The sequence below is a fragment of the Mastomys coucha genome, unplaced genomic scaffold (genome assembly GCF_008632895.1).
Source record: "Mastomys coucha isolate ucsf_1 unplaced genomic scaffold, UCSF_Mcou_1 pScaffold14, whole genome shotgun sequence".
Taxonomy (NCBI): Eukaryota; Metazoa; Chordata; class Mammalia; order Rodentia; family Muridae; genus Mastomys; species Mastomys coucha.
Window position 1 is genome coordinate 34,472,378 of NW_022196896.1, and position 11,756 is coordinate 34,484,133.

Sequence of the window (11,756 nt, forward strand, 5' to 3'; positions counted from 1 at the left end):
TTATTGTAGAAAGGCAGAGAGAGGGAGAGAGTAGGGAAGTAGAGGTCAGCCATGGCCACATGGAGAGAAGGGGGAAGGGAATGCAGAGAGAGGAGGAGCAGCAAGAGGGCAAGGCAAGTGGGAAGCTGGAGTAAGCGAGGGAGGAGGGGCAAATAGCCCCTTTTATAGTGGGCTGGGCCTACCTGTCTATTGCCACGGAACTGTGGGGGTGAGGTCCAGGGTGACTGATAGCCACAGAATTATGGAGCTGGGGCCTTATGTCAGGAGCCTAGTGTCTGGGAACATGGCAAATGGGCCTTCTGCCCCTTGCAGAATTACCTGCTGGGTCTCCGGAATTTAAACCTAGCTCAACCAGAAAACAGGCTACCTTTCATGGTCCCACAATTTTCTATAATCATCTCTTTTAATTTAAAATTTTTTTATTTTATGTGCATTGTTTTTGCCTGCATGTATGTCTGTGTGAGAGTGTCAGAGCCTCTGGAACTGGAGTTACTGGAAATAAGTTATAGACAGTTGTGAGCTGCCATGTGGGTGCGAGGAATTGAAGAGGAGCCAGTGCTCTTAACTACTGAGCCATCTCTCCGGCCCCCATTTCTTTCTTCCTTCCTTTCTTCCTTCCTTCCTTCCTTCCTTTCTTTCTTCCTTCCTTCCTTCCTTCCTTCCTCCCTCCCTCCTTCCCTTCCTTCTTTCTTTCATTCATTCATCTAAGAGTAGTTTGAATGTGTTTTCTTTTATTTTGTAATATTTAAGTATACATCTCAGAACAAGCTTTTTCTTTTCTATCTTAGTATTCTTCATTTATTTGAGATAGGTTCCATTATGTTTGCTTTGGACTTGGGATCCTGCCTCAGTCTCTAGAGTGTCTAGAGACTGACATTATAGGCATGTGCGGTATTCCCAGCCCAAGCATATTTTTCTTATACAATTCTAATAAATGAAAACAAACTTTGGAATAATAGCAAATTTTGGTGTAATGGAGCTTACAGTTAATGCTCTAGTTTGTTGTTATCCCTATGTACTTCTTAATTTTTTGTTAACTTGATACAAGCTAGGGTTATCTAAGAAGAGGGAACCTCAGCTGAGAAAATGCCGCCATAAGACTGACCTGTATGCAAGTGTGGGGAGCATTTTCTTGATTAATAATTAATGTGGGGTGGCGGGAGGGTTGGGGGTCCCCGCGGGGAAAAAAAAAAATAATTAATGTGGGAGGGCCCAGCCCACTGTGAAGGTGACAGCTCTGGACAGGTGGTCCTGAGTTGTAAAAGAAAGCAAATAGCCATGGATAGCAAACTAGAAAGCAGCATTCCTCCAGAATCTCTGCTTCATTCTGGTTCCTACTTTGCTTCAGTTTCTGCCTTGGTTTCCCTCCATGATAGTTGGTAAGACAAATAAATCCTTTCCTACCTAAGTTGCTTTTGGTCGGTCTTTTATTATTACAGCAGCAGAAAAGCAAACTAGGACACGCAATAATGTCTTTATACTTTTTTGACCTCCTTCAGTATCTAGTCTACAATTGGGTTTAGGGTTTTGTTTGTTTGTTTGTTTGTTTTTCCGGTTTTGTTATTTTATTTATTCACTTTACATCTGCTCACTGTCCCCTCCCAGTCACCCCTTCTCACAGTTGTTTCTCCATCCCTTCCCCTTCAATCTTAACAATTCTTTTTTTTAGATAATTTTTTTTAAGATTTATTTATTCTCTATTTATTATAAGTACATTGTAGCTGTCTTCAAACCACTAGAAGAGGGCATCAGATCTCATTATGGGTGGTTGTGAGCCACCATGTGGTTGCTGGGATTTGAACTCAGGACCTTTGGAAGAGCAGTCTCTTCCAGAGATGGCTCTTACTCACTGAGCCATCTCACCAGCCCCCTGAACAATTCTTTAAACCTTATTTTTTTCTTCTGTGATGAAGAATATAATAGACTTCTCCTGTTTTGTTTTGTTATTCACTATTTATTTAGGTAAGGTGTCATTTAATCGAGGTTAATCTTGAACTCAGTATAGCAAGTGATGACCTTAAACTCCTGATCCTCCTGTCTCTATCTATCAGATACTGGGATTACAGGCATGTAGACTAGAGCTGTAGGCGACAGAAGCCAGGGAAACATGTAGGTGCCTACATGGAGGGCACAGCAAACTAGAGTCCAGAGAGAGCAAGTGGAGGGAAGCAGCAGTTTGAAGAACCACACTCTAGAATTTGGGATCAAATTTTGTGAGTAGCAGAAGCCAGCAGAAACCAATGATCCATAAATACCTTAGTAGAGTCAGCTTGGTTCAGAGCACTTCTTTGGGAGGGAACTCATTTATTCCTATCTCCAGTTTCAGCACTAAATGAATGAAAAAAGAAATTAAACAGAGGATATGATTGCTCCTAAGTACGCTGGAGGAGAAAGTTTATTATAGACATAGCTAGAGTCAAAGATACCTGGGAAAGTCGAATGGTCACCCTAAACCATATGTTGAAGAGGGGGTCGGGGGGAACCAGGTGTAGCAGCCAGGAAGCACAAGAGAAAAGTAAGCAAAATGACTGGATTAATGTAGGGAAGAACACCTGGGGGAAGGACAGCCCAGCCCTTGGCTGGAAAATTTAGGGTAGGGATTGTGTATTCCAATCTGGAAGGTCCTGTAACAAGTAGGGACTATGCAAGGAGAACCTGACAGCCAGGTCCACTTTGATAGGTTAAATAGGCACCTCAGCCTTTTGTTTGGGTTTAAGACCTTAACACCTTTGTTTATAGTGATACGTCCCTTATTCTGATTTGTCTACTGTTTTCTCATTATTAGATCAGGTTGTATATCCACAGTTGGAGCACTCCCTAAGTGTATTAGATTCATAGGTCTCATACCCAATAAAAGTATGTTTTTTATTGTTCCTCTTGTAAGTGTTACTCTATGAGAGAGATTTTAAGACCCTGAATCTGTCTTACACTCTATTAGGTCCCCTCCTCTAATTTAGTATCCATGATTTCTGCTCAGCTCAATCTTTATAGTGATTACAAAATTTTTATTTCTTTGCTCTCTAAAACATTACTAAACAGTAAGAAAGCATTGTCTTTCAAGTGGATTCTTATTCTGTATGATGGGCTGCAATCTATTACTGTTTGTTTGTATCTATCTTACCCCAAATTTGGCCCTGGGTGACCCCTCAGGCTGGTTCCTAGGTTAGCATTCTTCAGTGCTTTTGAGTATTTAGTAACATTCTGTGTCCATAGTATGTATTGGGCTTGCATTGCTGCTGTGGTAAAATACCATAACCAAAAGCCAACAGCTTAGGAAGGAAAGCAGTTGTTTGTTGTACACATTCTGATCCTAGTCCCTCATGAAGGAAAGTCAGGAACTTAAGCAGGAATTTGGAGACAAGAACTAAAGCTCTCAGAGGCCATGAAGGAAAACTGCCTTTGCTAAGTCTGCTTTCTCATACACCCAGGACCACTGGCCCAGGACTGAGACCACTTACAGTCAGCTAGGCAGGTGGGCCTAATTGGGCCCACCCACATCAATCATTACTCAAGAAGATGCCCCACAGACTGGCTTTGAGGCAATTACGTGGAGGTATTTCCTCTGTCAATGTTCGTCTTCCAAGATAATTCTAGCTTGGGTTGACAAAAGACCAACCTGTTAGAGTAACTTTTGTTCACCCGATGTTATTGTTCCCTCCAAGGCTTATTGCCTCAGTCTGCTAACCTAGGCCTAGTCCTGGAAGCTTCTAGCCTCCATAATATCTTATCTAGGCATAAAATGTTTTCAGCTTCTGAAACTTAACTTCTGAATAAGCTCACCATTTCTTGTTTTTTTTTTTTGTTTTGTTTTTTTGGTTTTTTTTTTCTGAATTCTGACTGACTGGTTCAACTCAGGGGTTCTGGCTCAAACTCCTCTCTAAGTTGACTGATTCATTCTTCCTTCTCTCTCTTGGCCTCTCTTGAATTGCTCTGCTTGGCCTCATACTAACTGTAGCAAATTGTTCTAATCTTCTAGTTCCTTCTCATTCTCTGACTTGTTCTGTCTTCACCTGTGTCTAGCTTTTTTCTCCTCAGCTTGTCTCTGTAAAACTGTCCTGGTAAAACTGCCTTCTTTTCTGTGGTGCCCTCTTATGTAGCCTTTTTTTCCTGTCCTTATAAGAGTTGGACATATCATATCAGATACTACTCTGATTTGTCACTCAATTAGACATTACTTTCAATCATGGGTACTTCCTCCTACAAACTAAATTTACCTTCATTGTTTGGGATTAACGGTGTGTACTAAGGATTTGTCTGTATTCCAGCCAGAGGGATTAAGTGTGTGTGTGTGCCAAGACTTAGCCATACCATAACTAGAAACAGGTTTTCCAGTAAACAACACAATCAAACATTCACAATGTGATCATATATCTTATAACACTAATCATGACAAGGCCCATCAGTTTTTCTTGTCCCCACTGGTGTGGCTACGTGGTTCTATGTGTGTGTGTGTATTTGTGTTATCATTTTTATATATGAAATACTTTTTTGTTTTTCATTGTAATTGTCATTTAATTGACTTCACAATAATCCATTTGAATCATAATGCAGTGATTTTATTGTTGGCTATTGTTAGCTTTGTTATTGCTTTTAACTTAGTGGATGTTACATCCTGATGAGTTTCTGCTTAAAATCGTTTTTAAAGATTCTTAATTTAGTTTAAAGATTTATAGCTCCTGCTAGTATGTAATACATTTTTTAAAACTTTGGATATATCAAAGCATTGACATTTAAGACTCATTGTAATCCTCTGCTTTAGGTGCTATATGTAAACTCCTATTGTATGGTGAGAAAGCACAGACCATTTCAGATATCTTGGAAACATTGGGTCAGTGGTAAATAACTGGGCTTGAGTATAACTGTAGGTGGTCTCAGTACCTCCCTGCCCGTTGCGCTGTATTTGCGCACACTGTGTTGTATATTAGGAATGCCTCCACCCATCAACCCAAGGCTTGACCACACTAGGTGTCCTAGTGATGCTTTTACTGCTGTGAACATACACCATGACCAATGCAATGCAAATCTTATAAAGGACAACATTTAATTGGGCTGGTTTACAGGTTCAGAGGTTCAGTCCGTTATCATAGAGGTGGGAGTAGGGCAGCATCTAGGCAGACATGATGCAGTCAGAGCTGAGAGTTCTACCTCTTCATTTGAAGGCTACTGGTGGAAGACTGACTTCCAGGCAGCTAAAATGAGGGTCTTAAGCCCACACCCACAGTGGCACACCTACTCCAACAAAGCCACACCTCCAAATACCAACACTCCCTGAGTTGAGCATATTCAAACTATCACACTAGGCAAATATTCTGCCATTAAGCCCTATTACATGTCTGTGGGAATGTTTGTGCAGCCGTTCATGTCTATACACTGCCAGAGTGGTGAGGGCAGTGTATTGTTGTGTTGCCTGTTTCAGTTAAATACTTTCTACTTTACAACTCTGGAGCTGTCTCTTACTCCCATGTGCTGTTCCTCATTTTTTTGTTTGAAGCAAGGTTTCACTGTAGTCCTAACTGGCCTGGAACTCCCTATGAAGATTAGACTATCCTCAAACTCAGGGATTTGTTTGCCTCTACCTCTCAAGTGCTGGGTATGCACCCTACCGCACCCCTATGCCATTATTAATATTGGTATTCTGCTTCACAATACTAAAACACTTTAGGATTTGGGGCTCTTATTTGCTTGCTTTGTGATTAGGAGATAAGGACTTGCTATGTATCCCAAATTCTCAGTCCTCCTGCCTCTGCCTCCTGGGTTTTGGTGTGGGTTTTCAGGCTTTTAAGGAAAATAATAGATAGTAACAAAATGTGATACAATCTAGTTTTATGTAAAAACTGAAGTATATATTCATGCTATAGCACAGAGGATTTTGTATTTCAGGTAATTGTATTTTGGGTTGATAAAATTACACTTAAACTTATAGACCTTTCTCTAGCCATGCTGTCGATCCCAGGCAGTGTAAGAATTGTCTAGAATTTTAGCATTTATCATGCCTATACTTCATTGGCAGAGATTTAAGCTGAATGGATTCAAACTGAAACATGGGATGAGATTATGTTTAAAAATTGCCTTTATGGTCTTCATAATCACTTCAGTGTTTTATACAGAGAGTAGATAAACATTAAAAGGGTGGGGTTATATATATGGCCAGAGAGCAAAGTATACATAAGTGAAATAATTTCTACAGTAGACCTAACTATTTTCTAAACCTAAATCTGGGGCAGTTTTGAGTGGCTTAAGATGAATGCTTCTTGTTGCAAAAATAATTGCTTTGACTTTGACATGTATTTACAGTATTAAATCGATTTTCTCTAAGTTAGTGGTTCTCTGCCTTCCTAATGCTGGGACCCTTTAATACAGGTCCTCATGTTGGAGCCCCCCCACCATAGAATTATTTCATTGCTACTTCATAACTGTGATTATGCTACTGCTATATGAATTGTAATATGACTATCTGATACGCAGGATACGAGACCCACAAGTTGAGAACCACTGCTCTGAGTCTTAAAGAGTGTGGAATTTGTTGCTCTATTGACAGATCATTAATTTTCAGAATGGATGTGCTCACATTCATCCACATTCTTTCCTGTGTATATTTTTCATTTAAACTTTCAGGTGCCATTGACAATTTAGGGATGGGGATTATGAGCCTATTACGAATAATACCCCAGTACATATGCTAATATAATACTTTGCTTATATTTATATAATTATGGGAAATTGAAGGTTTTAATGATCTTCTTTGGGACTTGAATATTTAGTGTGTATTATCTAGTAAAGTACAATGATTGTTTTCATTTTTAACAAAAGTAGACTGTTTAGGAATTTGATAAAATTTTTCAGATGGACCATCAACTGATAAAGATCCTGAAGAAAAGAAAAAAGAACCTGCAATTTCATCACAGAATAGCCCTGAAGCAAGAGAAGAAAGGTAGCTTTTTAATTTCTGAGGTTGCTGACTTAGGATTTCTGTTGCTGTGATAAAGACCATGATCAAACTTGTCAGTGGTGGGTAATACATGCCTTTAATCTCAGTAATTAGGAGACAGAGTTGAGTGGGTTTCTAGGTTTGAGGCCAGGGCAACAGAGAAGAAATCCTGTCGAGAGTGGGGGGGGGAGGAGATGGGAGAGAGAGAGAGAGAGAGAGAGAGAGAGAAGGAGAGAAAGGAAGGAAGGAAAGAAGGAAGGAAGGAAGGAAGGAAGAAAGAAAGAAAACAAATGATCAAAAGGGTACATACATATCCCAGGACAAGTTCATTGAGGGAAGCCAAAGCAGGAAGCCATGGAGGAATGTTGCCTTACTGGCTTAGTACTTAAGGCTTGCTACTCTTTCATACAATCCAGGACCACGAGCTCAATAGTGACAACATCCACAGTGAACAGGACTCTCCTACATCAATCACTAATGAGAAAGTGCCCCACAGCCTGATCTATGGGCAATCTAGTAGAGACCTTTTCTCAGTTGAGGTTTCTCTTACCAGATAACTCTTGTTTGTGTCATGTTAACAAAAAACAAACAGCCAGCCAGGATAACTAGGTAGCTTAACCTGCTCCATCACTTTTTCTGGTCTTCTGATCATGCCTGCACTCATCTTCCCACTCTCTAGCCAAATGGGACTAGTGCACATGTATAGCTAACTTAAAAAAATTTTAGTAAGATTTTTTAGAATTTTAGAAGGAAAATAGAAGTCTACATAAATAAAGTGAAATTATTTATATTATACTTTTAATAAGTTTGAATAAGATTGCTAGGGTTAGCAATAGTAAATCCATTATGAAGGTACTGATTAGAGATTGACCCTGGAACTCATTTGCCTTTTGAGCACTTTTCCTCCCAAATTTAGCTGTTTAGAAGAAAATGAATTTTTAGTGTATTTTTATTAGTAATTGAAGTTTAGGTGGAGTACTTACCTGCTAAAACCTTGCATCTTTCCAGTATAGAACACAGGAAGAAACAATAGAGGACTGTCCAGACAAGTCTGAGGAATAATATAAAAAAGGGTCAGAGCTCAGTGACTTGAAGTTGACCAAGGTTTTATATTTTGGTGCAAGAACTTGGAAAACAGTTGATTTAAATGGGTCAAACTTAGGCATCACATTTGAAGAGGTAGGGTTGGTAATAGTGAAGTTAGTCTTCATTAGTCTACACAGGCAGTTTGCAGTGCTTTGGCTAAGTCTAGCCATGGGCAGAGAAGTGAAAGCTTTTAAAAGAAGTGCTTTGTTAGTTTGTTTGTTAACATCGATTGAGGGCTAGAGTTGTAGTTAATTTGGTGTAGTGCTTGCTGAGCGTATGCAAAGCCCTGGATTGAATTCCCAGCACCCCATCAAATAGGGCATGGTGGCACACATCTGTAATCCTGAGGCAGAAGAATAAGAAATTTAAGGTCATTCTTGGTATACATAAAGTGTTCAGGGCCAGCCTCTGCTACATGACACCTTATCTCAAAAATAAACAAGCCTTTTTTTATTTACTACTTGCAGATACCGTGCTATAACTTGAAAATAGACATAGGATTAAATCCTAGCTCTTGCTTTTAGGAAACGTAGTCTTGCAGGGGAGCAGGTATGAGAAGCTATGTGCAAACCTCTGTGTAAACAGTATTTTCTAAGTAAAGTAGATCATAAGGGATGGTCTCTGAAGAGACTGTCTAAAGATAGATCACACAAATGACTGTCTTGTCTGTAGCAGCCAGTTCAAACGCAGAAGTCTTCCTTCTTCTGCCTCTTGAGTGCTCCAATTAAAGCGAGCCCCAGCACATCCTTGTCTTGGAGAGAAGGGGAGAAGATTATTCTTAATAGCAAACACAGCAGCTCTACAGTGGACAGGAGGACAGACAGCATAATCAGTCCTTGAGAAAAATTTGTGATAGATACCATTAATATGACAAAACTTAATTGAAACTAGACAGAAACATTTTGAAAATCACTTGGTGAATGTCCAGTAGAAGTTAAACAGATGTAATTGAAATTTCAGAAATTATTAGACAACTATTAGACAATTCAGATGACGCTAGTATTTCTAAGAAGAAATCTTTTTACAATTCTGAAACTTAATTTATTACACCTGCTCTTGTCTTAAAGAGAGTTTCATTAGAACCTTATTGTCTTACTACAACAGAGGTTTTTAAGCAATGTTTTCTTTTTATTTTGCCTGCAAGCTGCCTCTAGTCCTATCCCCTCATCTCTTTTCTTAAGGCAAGATCCCTGCTTTGTATGTACTATGCTAAGCTATGATATATACTTTTTTCTGTTGGAAGTAGTGTAGGGAAGGCCTGTGCTGGTGCTCACCTTCATCTGAGCACTCAAGAGGCAGAAGCAGGAAGACCTCTGAATTGGAGATCTGCCTGGTCTACTTAAGAGACCCCAAGTATTTGTTTTTAGAGAAGTAATCATAATGCTATTATTGAGGGTTTCCTGATTGTTTTCTGCTCTGTGTATGTATATATGTTGTGTATTTTAGTAGTTCCAGCAGCAATGTAAGCAGCAGAAAGGATGAGACAAACACTCGAGATACTTATGTTTCATCTTTTCCTCGGGCACCAAGCACTTCTGATTCTGTGCGATTAAAGTGTAGGGAGATGCTTGCCGCAGCTCTCCGGACAGGAGGTAAGTTTAATGTTTGTTTGCTCTTTAGCCTTTTACACCCGTTATCTTTACCTTTGTGTTAGTATTTTATAGGTATCGCCCTGCTGATAGTTCCCACTGCTTAGCTTAGGAGTTGTTGTTAGTAGCAGTTATCAGGCGACAAGAGAAAGAGGAACACAGGAAACTGGGACCTCCAATGAGCAGAACCTTCTAGAGTGTTGATACCTTTTCTGATTCATGCTAATTTAAGCTTTTCCCACACAAATCTTTAATCTTCAAACTCTTTACCCTGACCTTAGGTTGAGAGGTAATGACACTGAATTGTCAAATGTTAGCATGACATACAGTATTTAAGTTTTATATTAATAATTCATTTTTATACTTGTTATAGTTGGAAAGCAGTATGCACTTATAGTTTATATTTATTTAGAAAGTACTACAAAGGACTGATCTTTAGACTTAACATGGAAATTTTAGCCTTTAAGGATTCATATACAATGTGAATATGGATGTGGTATCTATAAAATATGTCAAATGTATGTATATGAGTTAAGATAAGACAGTAAGCTTGATTGGCAGGATATTTGACATTTTATACAAACTCGCTCCTTCTCTTTTCAGCTGTGCTGAACTGTGCATGGCTAGGACGACCAGCTGTGCATGACTAGGACGGCCAGTTTTGTTCCTTATTTGGCTCTTTCTACTTTAATTTCCTTACTGTCTCTGTATATTTTTCCCCTTTTTCTTTCTAACAGTTCTATTTATTCTTTCTGTCCTTTTGAGCATTTATGGAATTCTTCTGAGTATGTCTATTTATGTGTTTGGCAGATGAAATGAGTAGTTTTTCTCTGCTGAAGCCTGAGTCACAAGAGACAGGACAGTTCTTCCTAATATTTGTTCTTTCTCTTCTCTCTGTTGGAACACCCAGAATTTATGGTCTTATGAAATGAGGAGTTGGCTAGTATGTGAATTGTTGTTTCCTTAGGAAAAGCAGTCATCAGTGCAGGAGTACTGTGGCAGAGATCTTAAACAAACGCTAGAAGAAAGGAGTAGTGGACAGTAAGATACCAGCTCTAACTCAAGAGATTCTTTACAGAAGGCAAATGGAGTTGAAGAAGTAAATGGCTTGCTTATATACTTTATGAGTTTTTCATTCTTATTCCTAGATGATTATGTTGCTATTGGAGCTGATGAAGAAGAACTGGGATCTCAGATTGAGGAAGATATCCTTTGTGTGCACATCTATATCTGTGTCTAGTAATCTGTGAGGTTTTCTTGTCCCTTTTCTTCTGCTGTGTAAGTCAGAGATTTATCCTACACTTTCTTAGGAAGGAGAAAGGTATCATGTTAATTTATTTCACGTTTCTTTGTCATTCAAATCTTAACAGCCTATGTTTGATGATAGTTTTGTCTTTCTGTCTTTGCAAATTGGGAATGTACCAAATGAATTTAAGTTGTGTAAACTGGCAGGAAAAATATAAAGATCACTCAGTGAAGGGCCTCAGCAGAGTACTCATAGTTCCCTGTTGTTTCCGGCAGAACATGTGTTTATGCCTGGCACCATAGAAAAGACTCTGAAAGAGGACTTGCATGTGGAGTACCTAGGTGGCAGTATAAGATGGGACTGTCCTTTTTGAGGAACAGGTCTTTGTAAAAAGTGAGCTCCTCCAGGCTCCTGCAGTCTCTATTTTGAACTGGCCTTCTGTGGAGAAGAGCCTGCTGTAATCATTTTGTCACTGAGCTGGTAAATGAGATGAGCCTTCAGTACTGCTGCCGTTGATCTCTTCTCAGAAGACCTCCAAGGAACCTGTGGTCATGCTTATAGAAATTTGGTGTTCATAGTGGGATTCAGACTTGGGCAAGTTTGTAATTGTAAATTCTCAAATACTTGCTCACTTGAGTTGTGGCAGTTACTCTTTGAAATCATGTTGATGCATGCTTCTGACATTAAGCATTAAGAAAATAAAAGGTATTACTTAGTCACAGTTGAAAAGAGTTACACTATGACCAGTAACAGATGAAGGAATCTGAAAGAAGTGTTGTCATATCATTTATCTAAATTGGAAACCATTTTTGCAAATTGCTTAAAAAGTAAGAATTATGAATTTGAGCTGGGCGGTGGTGGCACACGCCTTTAATCCCAGCACTTGGGAGGCAGAGGCAGGTGGATT

General features: G+C 39.3%; 1 protein-coding gene across 2 annotated transcripts in view; it reads left to right on the plus strand.

Annotated features, from left to right (window-relative positions):
* Tcea1 (transcription elongation factor A1) overlaps positions 1–11,756 on the plus strand; it is a 36,446-nt gene that overhangs the window by 18,104 nt on the left and 6,586 nt on the right. The window contains exons 4-6 of one of the 2 annotated variants that reach the window (XM_031366749.1): positions 6,844–6,931; positions 9,464–9,606; positions 10,752–10,808. In XM_031366749.1, coding sequence (XP_031222609.1) covers positions 6,844–6,931; positions 9,464–9,606; positions 10,752–10,808 — 288 coding nt within the window. Of the gene's footprint in view, positions 1–6,843; positions 6,932–9,460; positions 9,607–10,751; positions 10,809–11,756 lie in introns of both variants that reach the window. The other variant, XM_031366748.1, reaches the window with a different exon arrangement.